At 39.9% G+C, this 17,239-nt stretch overlaps 2 protein-coding genes across 3 annotated transcripts in view; one reads left to right on the top strand and one right to left on the bottom strand.

Annotated features, from left to right (window-relative positions):
- The first annotated feature begins 5,674 nt into the window (after positions 1–5,674).
- LOC106649411 (neuromodulin) overlaps positions 5,675–17,239 on the top strand; it is a 31,914-nt gene continuing 20,349 nt past the window's right edge. Inside the window, exons 1-2 of the mRNA XM_023460494.1 lie at positions 5,675–6,101; positions 6,196–6,320. Of these exons, the coding sequence (XP_023316262.1) occupies positions 5,675–6,101; positions 6,196–6,320 (552 nt within the window). The remainder of the gene's footprint in view (positions 6,102–6,195; positions 6,321–17,239) is intronic.
- LOC106649408 (zinc finger protein OZF-like) lies at positions 7,566–10,063 on the bottom strand. 2 transcript variants are annotated; one of them, XM_014366794.2, is made up of 5 exons: positions 9,820–10,063; positions 9,424–9,573; positions 9,043–9,356; positions 8,855–8,972; positions 7,566–8,784 (listed from the first exon to the last, which is right to left on the bottom strand). In XM_014366794.2, the coding sequence occupies exons 3-5, from the start codon at positions 9,066–9,068 to the stop codon at positions 7,687–7,689; spliced, it is 1,242 nt and encodes a 413-aa protein (XP_014222280.1). In that variant the 5' UTR covers positions 9,069–9,356; positions 9,424–9,573; positions 9,820–10,063; the 3' UTR covers positions 7,566–7,686. The 2 variants fall into 2 exon arrangements, with proteins under 2 accessions (XP_014222280.1, XP_014222279.1); XM_014366793.2 differs by having other exon boundaries at positions 9,043–9,573.

Below are 17,239 nucleotides of genomic sequence, written 5' to 3' on the forward strand. Positions count from 1 at the left end.
TATATAATATATTCTCATAACTTTCGCTCGAACGACGTAAAAGATAATTAGAGCTTGTAAATTTTAGTGATTAAATTTAACTAATTTACGCGAAGCCAAGAAGACTAATTTTAAGTCATTAAAAAACACTTGAACCTGCGTTAGTTCTATGTATACAGCCATATCACTTTGCGATTGACACAAGATACAGAAAAATAATGGACGGAAAATCTGATACGAACATGTCAAGAACGAAAAGCAACGCGCATCTCTTACGTTAAAAAAAGCACAAACATGCATAGTTGAGCGCTTTGATTCGCAAAGGATATTATTTTTTCCATTTATCTTTCCTTTGTCCTCGCTTCTTTCCATCTCTCTCTCTACGATAGCTTAGCAGCTGATAAATTTTCAATCGTCTCTTTGATCTTTTATAATCGTAAATATAATAGAGCGATCCACCTCGTGAGCCCAAAAATATTCAAAGAGATCAGCAAAATTCTAAACAACAATCAATGTTTATAGATATGCTAAAATATTTATTTAAGCTAATAATATAAAATTTATAGGATATCACTCGCATAGATACATGATAAATATAAAAATGAAAGCTTGTATTGTTTTTTATAAACTAAATCATATCAGTTTACCTATACTATCGTGTGTATTGTGTGTATTTGTACCATTATCTTAAATTTACCACTTTCAGATTTACAAATTGAGGTACTCGCCATCTAGCGGCGAATACTGGCATTAACTTCGATTAAATTTTCATACATTTTAAAACAACCAATCTTTATCTCCCCGGTGTCGTATCTAACCGTGTCAATACAAAAATTAATTTGACTTATTGTTGAAAAAATTTTTCCAACAATTTAATCCGTGGGCTAACCGTCTACATTTTTATTTTTAAAAACCTTTATATTCATCCTAGACAATAATTCTGATTGCCTAAACGGCCACACCGACTTATCTAGGGCAAATATAACCCTTAAACGGTTCTCTTTTCTCCTCTGCATCGCATCCCAGCGCTTATGTTCTTGCACATTATATCGGGAGCAAATCTCCGACTATCGTGCGAGGGACGAGGATAATTGGGTTTCGGGCCCACCTACGGTGATCGTAATGCGATACAATACGAGCTCATTAACGTCGACGCGAATCAGATTTTCATTATACGCCTTCTCGTCCGTTAGGATGCCTGGCGGTGGTATAAATATCGAGAGGACCGAGCGAGCGAAAGAATCTAATAATAATATATATTCTCTCGTCGGGGCTCGATCTCTACTGAGCGCGCGCGAGCAGACGCGTCGCGGCAGCTTCAACAAGAACGATTCATAATGAAAGTCAACTCGATCATTATAATATAATTTGCGGATGGGGGAGTGAAAATTATTCGCCCGAACAAAGCTTGAGTTTGAGCTTCGCGTTGGATCATATACACGGCACGCGAGAGATGCGCAATTTTTAGTCGTCCAAATTGAATTACATGAGCGGCCCACGGGTCACTCGCATACTGTTTGATTTTCAACTTTGCTTGAGCACACATAGCTTGGGTATACCTGGCAACGTTTAAGGCAGCTTCATCAGTCTGCATTCATTATGACGTGAAAATTTTTGAACAAACTGTCGAGGGAATTTCGTAGAAAACTATCCGTTCTGTCGGAGTAAACACACGGTAAAATTCACAAAATTAAAAGATCCAAATTGAATCGTTTGTTAACTATTTTGTATTCGAAAAACAAGAGTAAAACAAATTAAAAGCTCTCAGCCATCATCTTTCCAAATCTCATTCTCCCTAACTTTCGTAAAATATAAATTCATACACTTTTCGATCGTTGATCATCAACTAAACTATTATTCGCGTCAATCAGAATATTACACGGTAATTCACTCTCCTCTTCGACGTCAGCTCACCCACGCCCTCACCCTCACTCTCTCTCTCTCTCTCTTTATGCAACTTCTCCCTCCGAACTACTCGCCATTTCCATTTAAATTCAAACTTTCGTCGCGATAAAGCATATGTCCGATTCGACGAGAGTCAACTTTTCAGTGCGACTCGGCTTTTTTCACCCGTCTCTCTCTCTTTCACTCTTTTCGCAAACCAGTGGCTCCCACTCTTGGAAAACTCGATCTCTCTCTCTCTCTCCTTTTACCCCAGAGCCCCCAACCTTACTCTCGCGCAGCTCTAAGCTTGTACGCCATGCTACGTATAAAATTTGAAACCCATTCGAAATGAGCGCTCGATTCAGCCATCTAGGCAAATGCACAAAGTCCGCTTATATCTACGTCTACCTGTGTGTACGTGTGCTTGTGTGTGCGGGTGGCACACGCGTGGGATATACGTACACATATATACGAGTAATATTTCCCAGGTGGCTGGGAAAAGCTTCGGGTGCTGTACGGTCGCGCGCGAGCGCTCGATTGCACACGGAAGACACCCACACACGTATACACGATGTACGTACAAACGAGAGAGTGTGAGAGAGAGAGAGAGACTTTGCATATAAGCGTCGAAGCCTCCTGCGCTGTACACATTATACGTATAGCAACTATATAGCGGACGTTCCATTATTTCCGTTAATCCTCTTGTGTAGCTCGCTCAAACGTCCTCTCTCCTCTTGCGACTCTGTCTTCCTCTCGTTTTACTTATACATACGTTATATATCTCTCTGTGTATGTATACGTGCGCTATATACGTAGTTTATATGCAATATATATACGACGCATAGACCACATCAAGAGGACGCGTCTTAAACCTCCTTCTCTTTCTCCTGCCCCCTCGTACGTCCTCTTGTATTATATACCGCATCCAGCTAATGGTACGTGTTGGTCCTCGGGGATTTCGCATCCAGTCCGAGACGCGCACGAAGAACAGAGAGTGAGAGAGGGACGCGTATTAGTCCGTCTTCTCTCTGGCAGGTGTGCGCGCATTTCTCGTCGCAAGTGTCACCGCGTCCGCTGTTATATACGTATCATCGTATATATCGTGTGAGTTGCAACGAGAAGCCGCACGCGCGCGCGCACAGTCGTCTTATTTAATATAAAAAATGACTCGCGTCGTCGTCGTCGCGCGCAATTGTCCCGAGCTATATAGCAGCTGCTGCTGCGAAAGGCAATGAAAATACGCAATTGAATATCTCGCGCGAGCTTTATGCGTACGAGTATATCGTGAAAAGCGAAAGATGAAAAAATAGAATTTTCAGCTCCGCGATTCATGATGTTGGAAACATTATTTTGTTTTTGCTTTTTCGCAACGGTAATTGTATATTTTATGCGCGCGAAGATGCAATTAACGCGCTAGCAGCTGCTGCTGCTGCTGCTAGCTGCGCCTCATGAAATTCAAATGTGACGTGCTCTCGAAATGTATATTATGTATCTTGGATTACGTCATCTACGCGTCAAGGCCCGGCCGGGCGCAACGTTATGTTATCGTTCGCAACGATGACGATCGCGTGGTTATGCAAAAATGAAAAATATTTCAGACGCTACGGAGAGAGAGGCAATATAGAGGCTTTTCTTCTTGGCGCACGGCTCGTTGAATTATCAATCGCGATCATCCCTTTGGGCCTCGGAGCTGCGTCGGCTTTGGCGGCGCGTTAAAACTTTAATACGACGCTCAAGCAGTCTGCGCTTTGCGCGGCACCCACTAAGTAGCGCGTGGATCCGCCTGCGTATAAAAGTAAAATTCGCGAACGCGCGAACAGCTCGAGTGAGGAACGTACGCATATATGCACCACATTTAACGCGCACTGCAGGCACGGAGAATTAAAATATTGACATTATTTCACGGGGCGTAATATTAGTCGTAGGTAATTAAAAATTCAACGCAGAGAAGCGCATACTGAGAGAATAACGAATTCTCGGTTAAATGTAAAATCTAATTATATACCAAGGTAAACGCACACAGAGAATATGGAATACATTGTATAAATTGTACATAGCGTACAATGCGTGCATACATAATCTGAAATTTCATCAATATTTTCTCAAACATCGTGGCTTTCGAGGAGTTAATTCATTTCCGACACAATGCGTTTCTGTACGAGTTGCTCGGTCAGTACGCGGTATAACGATTAGAAAGCGAAATAGTGGCGTTGACTATTTGTAGCCATGTGCTATTGTCATTACCGCACACGTGTTATACATGCGAGAGTTCCCAAATACTCTATTCATATCTAGAACTATTTCTTTTCTCGTTTCATTCAAAGCTCGTGATTTCGATTTTCATGTTTGCAGTATTTTTCAAAGTCAAAATTGAAATAAAAAAATTTGTCAAAATTTAATGAAATAAATTCAAAAATGAGTTTCAATCGTTTATTTAATTCAAATAATCGAAAAACTTGAGTATTCCAAAATTAGATTCCGAGTTCTTTTCTCAATGTATATACTCTCTGGAAAAAATGTTGCAAGTTATATTTCACCTCGATACCCATAACCAAAACTTTCGTGAAAAAGAATAACTAATTACAAGTACGTTAATGTGAGCCACTCAATTCGCGCGTGTACACAAGCTGAGACGCACACGCAATAAACTCGAGCTTTAACAAAAAAAACCCCCCCGAAGAACAATCATACACGATTCGAAACGCGTTGAAACAAAAAGATTCTTATAGCTGCAGTTGTTTTCGTTTTCTTTGTACGCGCGATAAAGTAACACGAGACAGAGTGTCTCTAGGCGTTGGACGCAAGAAAAAATCTGGAAAGCTAATTACACGGTTAATGATAAAAAATGCTTTGCTTCTCGGGAGAGAGAAAAAATTTTTCAACACCCTCTTTGCAAGGGCAGCAGCTGCAGCAGCAGTGAGAAAGAGGGAAAGAAATCTCATAAGAGAAATGTCGTATTAAGCTGGTGTCTTGATTAAAGCCTCCTTTTCTCCCGCTTCTGCTTCTTTCTTTCTCATTTAAAGAGCGGTAGAAAAAAAATTTTCCTCGCACCCCGTCTTCGGTTGTTTCATTCGTTTTCTACGTATTTATGCGTACGCGCGTGTTTACACACTGCGAATGCGTTTCTTTTACTTTCTCCTACTTCTTTTTTCTATTTAACGGAAACGTACGTTGAGAATTGAAAGGCAAATCGCGGAGATATTTTTTTTTCTCGTTGTTGCGCAAGACTAGCTACTGTACCAGAAGCGCCAAAAGGAAAACGAAGCTTTTTGCTCGAGAGCTTTTAAAATTCACTCACCCTATGCTGCTACTACTGCAGCTGCTCGTTCTCTCTCTCTCTCTCTCTCCCTCTCTATATATCTCTTTCTCTTTTCCTGCAACTGTGCACAGTGTCTTTTATTGTTTCGAAATATCTACGTGTGTATGTGTGTGTGTGTGTGTGTGTGTATGTACGCGTATAGGTAGTGGTAACAAGCCCAATCAAGCGTTGACAATAGGCGAACAAACGCGCCGACAGAGGTACAAAAAGACACAGCAAAAAAAAAAGGAGAAAAAAAAAAGAATCGGAAACCTTTGCTCTTTCGGAGCAGCGAGTTAAACTGCGGAATTAAACGTAAAAATGAAGCCGTCGATCCGAGGCTTGTGATTAGATCACGCGGTTGGAGTGAACGACAAAAAAATTGAACGGAAACAACGTGACGTCTCGTAGCTATTTTTATACCCAACGTATAACTAATAATGCAATGCATATAACTCTATATGTATAAAAACAGCTGCAACTCGAGGACAGCATCATAACGCATACTCGGCCATGAGAAACGTGTATACATTTTCGTTCTTCTTCGTTAACGTTGCAGAAGTTCCAAAGTCCGCGGAAACCGCGACAGTCGGTGGCGACAGCAGCACTCAGCATTCGGCCGCCAGTACGACCGAGGCAGCCGAGGCAGAAGAAGGGAGCCACGATCGCACGGCCAAGGATCGCGCCGAGCAGAACGCAGCCGAGCGCGACGAGGAAGACGACGACGAGGAGGACGAGGACGATAAGGGCAAAGCGGAGGAAGCCGCGATAAGGATACAGGCGGCCTTTCGCGGTCATCAGACGCGCAAGACCATCCAGGTTCAGAAACGCGACGACGACTGCAATAATTTGCAGCATATCACGAGAGACGTGGAGTCGTCAAGCAACACGGAACCGACGAGAGAAGAGCTCGAGGCCGAGTTCCGCGAGGACGACAAGGGTAAGATCGAAGCCGCGCAGCAACGAAATTAATTGCTACTATAATTGTAAAATATTCGTTAATTTTTTTTCCTCCCCTGTCGCTCGTATTCTAGATCTGCTGAAAGCAGCGACTAAGATCCAAGCGACTTTCCGCGGACAGATGTCGAGAAAAATCGATCAGGCGGCCGGCGCGGCCAAGGAGCTCGTCGGCAGCGCGGCTAGCAAAGTCGAGGAAAAGGTAAGACGCGAAAAATAATTATTACGGTATCGTTACGTAACGACGAAAAATTTATGATAGGCGATCAGCCAAAAGTTAACGATCTCGTCCGCGTGGAATCGTGAATTATAATAATAATAACCGTATATAATGGATAAGGCAGTGACATTAGCCAGATGATGCTCGCCCCCCTTCTCCATACCCAACCACCAGCCGAGTAAAGAGTCGGGTTTTATAACGCTAGATAAGAACTGATGCTGCTGCCGCTGCGCTACTCAAGAGCGCTGTCAGCACGAGAGCGAGGGTTGAGCGGCGACGATCGGGGTATTTTAAAGCCTTGTCGCAGGCGGATGGCACGCGGAGATTCGTAAGGCACGTTCATTTTCTGAGTTTTTTTCCCTCCTTTTTCTCCTGCATATCGTACGAGGGAGATGACTGCAATTATTCAACGAGTATCTTTCGTCGTGTAACTTGATAATCCGGAAAAAAATTTAGGATCGCGAAGAGTCGAGCTTGCGAGCTTCCTAAAAACCAGACATATTTTTCAATTACAAACGAAAAATGTACGCGATATAGCGAATCGTACTGTATCCGAAAGAGAAATTAGGTCGAACGAGCATTAGAAAACGGACCCTATCTCTTTCTCTCTCACATGTAGGATCATCGTACGCACGTAAAGCATTTCTATTCGCATCGGGCGTACTCCCGCACGGACGATAATCGGAGTTAAATTCTGACCGAATATTAGTGCCCCGTGGTGTTTGTGTGTGTATGTGCGTGTGTACGGCGCGTACATTACGCGCGCGAATGCGCCTCGACTGCAGCAGCAACAGCACATAACTTCGTTATAGGGAGCCGTTGCCATTAACGAAGCGGATTGACGCGCGCTTGGCTGGGCCTTAACGCGCATTGATCGTATTGCTTTTGTTTATCGTTTATCCTTATTCACTCTCTTAAAAAAATGTATGGCCTGATCGAGTCATCGAAATAAACCTGTTGTGATTCGTCGACATGCACGATACATTAGGTGTGAGTTTTTAAATTTGTAATAACTTGATGATCTTTGTGCGCACGAATTTCGTCCAGTGGTTGCTATGTTATAGATACGTCCAATTCGTAAAATTTTTATTTTGTTTATTATTAAAAGAAAGTTTCAATCACGCAATGCGTATTCAACAGCTAAATTTCGATATATTTGAATTTTGTAAAAAAGGTGAGTAAAGGATTTTTGAGTGACGAAAAAATTAATAACAGTTTCAAATAATTTATTGTTTTTCACATAATTGAGGGATATTTATAAGAATGATTTTCTACAACTTCGTAGAGTACTCGTGTGATTGCAAATGTCTTCTTTGCTTTCAAATATCTACCAAAAAATCTTACACTTCTAGCGATCATGTACTGTATTTACATGGCTTTTAAGGATACATTTTCGCCCAAATGACTTGTGACAAATATCACATTCGAAGGGTTTGCTGCGATTGTGTACTGCACTTATGTGTCTTATGAGGTCACTCTTGTTTCCAAATGATTTTTGACAATTTTCACATTCAAAGGGTTTGCTCCGATTATGTATGGCGTTTATGTGTTTCGTGAGGTAATTGCTATATCCAAATGATTTATGACAAATATCACATTCAAAGAGTTTAAGTCGGTCGTGTACTGCAATTAGGTGTTTTTTGAGGTTTCCTTTTTCTCCAAACGATTTCTTGCAAATTTCACACTCGAAGGGTTTGCTTCGATCATGTACTTTATTCACGTGATATTTGAGGTTATATTTTCGTCCAAATAATTTGTGACAAATCTCACACTCAAAGGGTTTCATATGATCATGTACTAGATTCACGTGAGATTTAAGGTAACTTTGGCATCCAAATGACTTGTGACAGATCTCACATTCGAAGGATTTGCTGTGATTATGTATTGCTTCTATGTGTTTATTGAGATTACTTTTTTGTCCAAATGATTTGTGACAAATTTCACATTCGAAGGGTTTGCTACGAACATGTATTGTAGTTATGTGAGATTTGAGATTACTATTTTTTCCAAATGATTTATGACAAATTTCACACTCGAAGGTTTGGCTAGGATCACATATTGTGTTTTGAGCTTTGAGGCTACGTTTGTATGTACGTATCTTATGGCCAATATCAGATTTATATGATCCAATGTCCTTATGAGTCGAGTTAATATGCGCATTTAAATTCGCTTTTTTTGTATACGTTTTTGGACGTATTTTGTTCTCGTATGATAATTTGCTTCGAGTATTTTTTCTAAATATTTCAACCTCCTCACATCGATTCATATAATTGGTCTGAATTTGGTTTTCTACTTTCACATTAAATGGATAATCTTGATACTCAGTTTTGCAGATGTTTGGTGATAACGACTTCAGTTCAAGTTTAACATTTTTGCACTCAAATTCAATGAGTATTTTTACATCTAATTTTTCCTGTACTTCTATAACCTCATTCATATGATTGGTCTGAAATTAAAATCGTATAATAGTTTTTGGTGGTGAAAAATTAGAAGATAATTCAAATCATTAAACTTACTGATGATTTACAAAGCGGGAATGCTTCAAAGTTTTTGACTTCACAAGAATCCACCGAATCTAATATATAATCTACGCCTGAATGATGTGGGTTAGCATCTTTCGGTTCTTCCTTCACCCTAAAAATGATCAAATTTGATGAAGCGATTGCTCCAAAAATTACTATGTCATGCACAAACCAAGTTATACCTAATTATATCTCCGCTGCTTTCCATCTTTCGCTTAATTATACGTAATCACTGTGAATTTTCACGATACATACTCAAAAAATATTGGAGGTTATATGCCTCGAGTAGTCAACACTGGGCTCGATATTCGATACTCTATTACGGATATTATTTGTAAACACTAGCTTACCGAGGAATTTCGTTCCAAGTTAGCGACTGAACGTAGTACTTGTATATTAGCGAGAAGACGCGGCTATTGTGATATCTTCTTGGCGATACTTTCCCCCTCTACAGTCGACTAGCTCTAAGCAGAAATATCTACGCGATACGTACACACTACACAGAGAAAATGAAATCTCTTTACCAAGGTAATTGCATTAATCCAGGCGTACGATTTACATACATAGACATATTTTTGATGCAATACATGCCAATATTATATAATTGATTATACGATAAATTAGAAATGAAGTTCCATTAGTCATCGTCAGTTGACAGGAAAATAAGTGTGTCAGTCACATCGATAATTTCACATCTCTTTTCTATAAATACTCTGAAAAAATGATGGTTTAAAATTAACTTTTACTAATTCTTGAAAAATTTAGAAAAAAATTTTTGGTTAAAATTAAGTTACTAAATGATTTCCACGTTGGTTTTTTTAGATATAAAATATTGATATTACCGATCAATTCTATCGTAACAGACATAATCAGTCCGTCAGAAAATTTAGATTTGATCAATTTGGGGTTACGTATTTCGTAAGGTTTATCAAAAATCCAGTAGCGAACTAAATGCTCACCTCGTTCACAGCTCCAAACGAGGTGAAAAAATTCTTGTCTCCGTGGTTGCATTATCGAAAAAATAAGCGTAGTAATTGGCAGTCACCTGATTAAAATATAAAGCCTAAACCGCGACAGTGAACAAAAGCCGAAATGGTGGTTGAACGTCCGAGGCTCAAGTAATACACAATCATTTCAGCACAATTTATATTGAAATTTTAGAAAAACTATGAGTATCTATACATATTTACAATTGTCAATCATCATTTTATTTTTTCTCGTATTTATCTCAAGCAAAATCTTTGCGACTTTGGTGTACTGTTTTTTGGTGGTAGAATAAACTCGCTTTTCGTGCAAATTTCTTTTCGCACTTATCGCATGCGTAATCTTTGCGACCCTCGTGAACTGTTTTTAAATGGATGAGCAAAGTCTTTTTTTGTCCAAATTTGTTTTCACACTTTTCGCATGCGAAATCTTTGCGACCTTCGTGGACTGTTTTAAGGTGTTTTATCAAATTGCTTTGAATCCCAAATTTCTTTTCGCATTGGTCACATGCGTAATCTCTCTGACCATCGTGTACTGTCTTTTGATGGACGAGCAATTTCTGTTTATGTCCAAATTTTTTTTCGCACTTGTCACAAGCGTAATCTTTCCGACCTTCGTGTACTGTCCTTTGATGGACAAGCATTTGCTGTTTAAGCCCAAATTTCTTGTCACACTGGTCGCATGTGTAATCTTTCTGACCTTCATGGACTGTCTTTTGGTGTCGAAATAATTTTGATTTTTGTCCAAATTTCTTCATGCACTCGTCGCATGTGAAATCTTTACGGCCTTCGTGTACTATTCTTTGGTGCTTCAACAAATCCGATTTTTGTCCAAACTTCTTCTTGCAATTGTCACACAAGTAATCTTTGAAGACTTTGGAAGTGACATTTTTCTGACCCTCGTGGACTGTTTTTATGTGCAAATGCAAGCTCTGTTTATTTCCGAATCTCTTGGCACACTTTTCACATAAGTAATCTTTGATAAATTCGTGGAATATCTTATTGTGTTTGAGTAAAGTTGATTTATTCTCAAATTTCCTGTTGCACTTGTTACATGTGAAATTTTCTCGATCCTTGTGTGCTAATTTCTGGTGCGTAAACAAACTCGATTTTTTCACAAATTTCTTCTCGCACTTATCTCGCACTTTGTGTAGTGATAATTTGTGTCTACTCAAATGACTTCGAAACTCGAATTTCTCTTCACATTTGTCGGACGCGTAATCCTTTTGTTTATTGTGAATTGTATTTTGGTGTGTTATCATGCTTGATTCGAGTGTAAATGCCTCCTGGCAAATATCGCAAACGTAGTTTTTGTCGCCTGAAATAACAACATCGTGTTCACTCAAATTATTTTCCTTATCAACTTCTTCCAATTTCTTTTCACTTTTATCCATTTTAGGGTCTGAATTAAACGACTACTGTTTCAATTTTGTGCCACGGAAATTGAATGAGTAAAATTTATCTCTTGGTATTTGCCTTGTTTCATTGAAGAAGACAATATTGTGACTAATTTCTTTCTACTATAAACATGATCAGTGCTTCAAGGAACAACGTCAGAATCGTTAATTATCTTATTGTTTACAATTAAGGTGCCGACTTATCTGTTTGTACATTATTCTAATAATATTTGAAATAATTTAAAATTCTAACTTGACGACGGTTCTTTCCAAGATTTTTCTGGTCAACTAAAAGTAAGCGTTAAAAAAAAATCCTGACAGATCGCCTCGAGTTCAAGCAAAAAAAATCGAGTAAATAGTCTCATAACCATTTTTACTAAAAAATTTTTGGTATCCATTCAAAAATTTGCCGTCCTCACTCGATGGTATGATTGGCGTGCTCCATAATCCGCCACTCCACCCCGCGCAGTGTGCTGAAGGATGCTAGTATATTATAATATACGCTTTTGGAAATGAAACAGTAATTCCTCCGTATTTTATCCGGTTTTTCAACTCGCTATAAGACTATACGTCGGCGTTACGTATTTCTTAAGGTTTATCAAAAATCCAGTAGCAAACTAAATGCTCACCTCGTTCACAGCTCCAAACGAGGTGAAAAAATTCTTGTCTCCGTGGTTGCATTATCGAAAAAATAAGCGTAGTAATTGGCAGTCACCTGATTAAAATATAAAGCCTAAACCGCGACAGTGAACAAAAGCCGAAATGGTGGTTGAACGTCCGTGGCTCAAGTAATACACAATCAATTTCAGCACAATTTATATTGAAATTTTAGAAAAACTATGAGTATCTATACATATTTACAATTGTCAATCATCATTTTATTTTTCTCGTATTTATCTCAAGCAAAATCTTTGCGACTTTGGTGTACTGTTTTTTGGTGGACGATCAATTTATGTTTATGTCCAAATTTTTTTTCGCACTTGTCACAAGCGTAATCTTTCTGACCTTCGTGAACTGTCTTTTGGTGCATATGCAAATTCGATATGCGTCCGAATATCTTATCACAACTGTCGCATGTGAAATCTTTCCGACCTTCGTGAACTGTTCTTAGGTGTTTCAACAAATGCGCTTTTTGTCCAAATTTTTTTTCGCACTTGTCACAAGCGTAATCTTTCCGACCTTCGTGAACTGTCTTTTGGTGCATATGCAAATTCGATATGCGTCCGAATTTCTTATCACAACTGTCGCATGTGAAATCTTTCCGACCTTCGTGAACTGTTCTTTGGTGTTTCAACAAATGCGCTTTTTGTCCAAATTTTTTTTTGCATTTGGCACATGCGAAATTTTTACAACCTTCATGAGTTATTTTTTGGTGAACGAGCAAATTCGATATTCGTCCAAATTTCTTGTCGCATTTGTCGCAAGCGAACTCTTTTCGACCTTCATGGACTGTCTTTTGGTGCAAAAGCAAATGCTGTTTATGTCCAAATTTCTTCATGCACTCGTCGCATGTGAAATCTTTACGGCCTTCGTGTACTATTCTTTGGTGCTTCAACAAATCCGATTTTTGTCCAAACTTCTTCTTGCAATTGTCACACAAGTAATCTTTGAAGACTTTGAAAGTGAAACCGTTCTGACCGTCGTGGACTGTTTTTATGTGCAAATACAAACTTTGTTTATTTCCAAATCTCTTCGCACACTTTTCACATAAGTAATCTTTTAACAATTGGTGAAATATTTTTTTGTGTTTGAGTAAAGTTGATTTATTTTCAAATTTTTTCTCGCACTTATTGCATGTAAATTCTTCGTGATTTTTGTGTACTAATTTTTGGGGCACAAACAAACTTGATTTTTTCACAAATTTCTTCTCGCACTTATCTCGCACTTTGTGTAGTGATAATTTGTGTCTACTCAAATGACTTCGGAACTCGAATTTCTCTTCACATTTGTCGCACGCGTAATTTTTTTGTTTATTGTGAATTGTATTTTGGTGCGTTATCATGCTTGATTCGAGTGTAAATGCCTCCTGGCAAATATCACAAACGTAGTTTTTGTCGCCTGAAATAACAACGTCGTGTTCACTCAAATTATTTTCTTTAACAACTTCTTCCAATTTCTTTTCACTTTTATCCATTTTAGGGTCTGAATTAAACGACTAGTGTTTCAATTTTGGGCCACGGAAATTGAATGAGTAAAATTTATCTCTTGGTATTGGCCTTGTTTCATCGCAGAAGACAATATTGTAACTAATTTCTTTCTACTATAAACATGATCAGTGCTTCAAGGAACAATATCAAAATCTTTAATTATCTTATTGTTTACAATTAAGGTGCCGACTTATCTGTTTATACATTATCCTAACAATATTTGAAATAATTTAAAATTCTAACTTGATGATGATTCTTTCGAGGATTTTTCTGGTCAATTAAAAATTAGCTTTAAAAAAAACTCCCGACAGACCGCATCGAGTTCGCGCAAAAAAAATCGAGTAAATAGAGTCTCATACTCATTTATACTAAAAAAATTTTGATATTCATTCAAAAATTTGCCGTCCTCGCGCCATGGTGTGATTGGTGTGCTCCACAATCCACCACTGCACCGCGCGCAGCGTGCCGAAAGATGCTAGTATATTATAATATACGCTTTTGGAAATGAAACTGTAATTCCTCCGTATTTTTTCCGGTTTTTCAACTCGCTATAAGACTATACGTCGGCGAACAGCGAGTTACGGATTTATTGCAGTACTTGCAGTTAACTCAAGGAAAGGGGTATAAATATACGTCTTGTTCGAAGTTGGAGAAAGACGAAGGGAAAAGGGGGACAAGGGAGAGAGACAAGTGAGCGTTAATCAAGCCGATGCTGCTGCTGCTGCTGCTGCTGCTGCTACGGAGCTCGTGCCGTCGCGAGCCCGCGCGCGCGAGTGTACTCTATCCCGGTGTAGAGCTTTTTACAATTTATATACGCAGCGTCCATTAATACTTTTAATTTCAATCCTCGAAAGAGCTATATACGATGCATGAGCGCGCCGCTTTTGAGAGCGCATCCTACAGCAGTATAATATATAAAAGCCCGACATCGCGAGCTGCTCTGTAACTAAATAAAAACGAACGGGTATTATACGTATACGTACACGTGTATTATGCAAAAGCTCGGAGCTGTTTTCCTTTTTTTGAGAAAATGCTCGTTCGTCCGTGTACGCGAATATCGGGAGGGCAGAAGAAGAAGAAGAAAAAAAAAGAGAGAAAAATCCGATGCCCGCCTGCCACGCGCGGCCGCTCGGATAAAATAATTCATACAACTCGAATTATCCGTAGATAGTAGTAGCTAGCTAACATATAGAGAGAGAGAGCTGCAGACAGCTTCGGAGAGGCAATCTTATATCCATTCGGCCTCGGGTGGTTGTTGCCGCATACTATACGTAAACGAGCCTCGGTCGCGCGCCCCCTATATCCCGGCAACCTGATTCTCTTTCTGTTATTTCGCGAGCTTTAGCGAAGAAAAGAAGAACTCGACTTTCAACTTGAAAATTTCAAAGGTTGGCGTACACTTTGTGTGCGAGTGTGTCTCTGTGTCTTCGTGCTCACTTCTATACTCATGTATATATAGGTTCGTCTTGCCAAAGCTCGGCATACAAGCACGAGGCGTACATGCATATACCAGTAAAACTTGAATGACTGACTGATGCTTTTTATGCTCATGGCAACTGCTTCTGCTGCTGTTGCAATTGCATGACTGTGTGTATGCGGCACGTATAGATCAGTGCTGGGCTAAAATTTACGAGTGCTTTTATTCCCCATCTTATGCAACACGCGCTTACATACACAGACGCGTTCGCGAGTGGCCTCGCCCCTTCTATCCTCTGTAGCTGTGCCATGCGTCTATATGCGATATACAATTGTCGGTCCGCACTCGAGTTCGTCCGCAATACGTATATACGTTGGCGGACTTCTTTTTCCATATTTGATGTTATGAGATTTTCGTGAACGCAGCTACGGCCGTGCCTTATTCGACGTTTCATTTTTTCCTTCACTTTTTTTTAATCTCTGCGAGCCATTTCGTTTTTTGTACTATCTCGTATCGCGAAATTTAATGGCTCTGAATTTTCATACACACACACACCGGATCGTCGCAACGCACATAGATATATGCAGTATATGTAGGACTTATGATTGATGAATTGCTTATCGCGTCACACGCGACTAATCTCCCGTAAATCACTCGTTATATTATACATATATGTGTGTCATATAAGCTCGCGAGCTTTCAGCCTTATAGCGGCATCGATCGACGCTAATAATAATCATCGTAATTCGTGATTACGAATGGCTCGAAAAAATATCAAAGTATATTTTCCATTCCGATGGAAAGCGAGAGATAAAAAGCTGAATGTCGATCCGCTCGCAGCAGTGATTATCATCATCTGCGCGCTCTCTGTCGCGCGGAGCGTTCGAGCGCGTTTATAAAATCGAATAATTTTTTTATATCAGTTTCGTAAAGACTTTTCTCTCAATCTGTACGCCCCGCGCCCGTTTATATATCCCATGGATAACCGATATTATCCCCCCGATATAATAATGCGAGCTCATGATCCCTGGGTCAAAAAAAAAATAAAGAAGAAAAAGCTCGATTTAGATCGTATTGTGCGCCTATAAAACATGTATCATAATATCTCTCTGCGTTTTGTCGAACGTACGAAAAATCCGAGTCACGAAAATCCCGATGCATCGTGTTTTTTTTCTCTCGTCTATAAATATGTACGCGCGAAGCGAGACACGTATACGGCACATAGTCGCACACACATTATATAATATCGATCGACGGCTTCTCTCGTGTATTATATATGTATGCATTCGAGTTGACTTATAATTAGGATCTCAAGCTCCAACGACCCCTCATCGGCGCATACACATACACAAGCAAGACAACGCGTGCACACAAACACGTATACACGGACACGAGCTCACCTAAATCGATCGATGCGATAGAAGCGAGAGAGACGCTAATTTCGATTTACGCGAGTTGCACTGCACGTGTATGCACGTATACACACGAGTGTATACAGTCGATGTATTATAATAGCGCTGACTCGGCATCGCAGGCCGCTTCGCTCGATACATACGTATACGTACGTACGTCGTTGACTTCGCGTCGCTGTATCCTATATATATTTATTGTCAGGGCTATATACGCGCGATGGTGCGGCTGCGGCGGATAGTAGAGCAGTAGTGCGCGCACACCACCTGCAGACATTTCGCTCAAACGAGCAGATGCCGCTGTTGCTGTGCGCTACATATATATACCTCTATATACGTAGGTGTGTATACGCAGAGTGGATTGCAAGAGCTTTTCGGTATTGCTTTTTCGATGGGAGAGGCAGAGACTTCCACTCGACGCGAGACACTTCTTATTCTTCTTCTTCTTCTTCTTCTTTTTCTGCTCTAGCCTCGTTGTCTTAGAAAAATCCGTAGAATACGTTTGACATCCGTTCGATGGGAGGGATTTTTTTTCTTCGTCTTGTTGGGTCGCGCGCCGTCGAGCGATATATGTATATTGGGTGTGGGTACGTACCGTACTGCCATTGTATACAGGGGAACTAAGGCAATTTCATTGGATATTTTGTCGCTGCATCCCGAAAACCCATTAAAAGTTCAATATCTATGAGTACACTCGGTTTATCGAGAATAACCGAGGTGTACGTAATGCGCGGGTCACGACAGCCGGAAACTAGAGTAATGGTTAATTTTTGAAAGAAAAATAATGATAAAAGAAACGCTGAAAACACAATTTTTGTTTTGCTTTTATTTTAATCTTCGCCGTTCACCTTTCACCTCGAAAACTCGAGCGACCTTTCGTCGAGAGCGACGAGATACGTTTTGCACTTCGATCGAAAGTTTCTTTCGGGAAACACGAACGTCGGGTAGCAACGTTGCATGCTGCAGTCGATCGTTGTTTGTTTAATAACACACCGGAGAGAGTTACGTTATGATTCTCGACTCGCA

The sequence above is a fragment of the Trichogramma pretiosum genome, unplaced genomic scaffold (assembly GCF_000599845.2).
Source record: "Trichogramma pretiosum strain Unisexual culture from Peru unplaced genomic scaffold, Tpre_2.0 scaffold50, whole genome shotgun sequence".
NCBI classification, from domain to species: Eukaryota; Metazoa; Arthropoda; class Insecta; order Hymenoptera; family Trichogrammatidae; genus Trichogramma; species Trichogramma pretiosum.

Coding starts and splice junctions, on each gene's coding strand:
- LOC106649408 (XM_014366794.2), bottom strand. CDS start 9,068: ATGGAAAGCAGCGGAGATATAATTAG. Junction 8,973..9,042: donor AGCAGCGGAGATATAATTAG/GTATAACTTGGT, acceptor GATCATTTTTAG/GGTGAAGGAAGAACCGAAAG. Junction 8,785..8,854: donor TCCCGCTTTGTAAATCATCA/GTAAGTTTAATG, acceptor TTTTAATTTCAG/ACCAATCATATGAATGAGGT.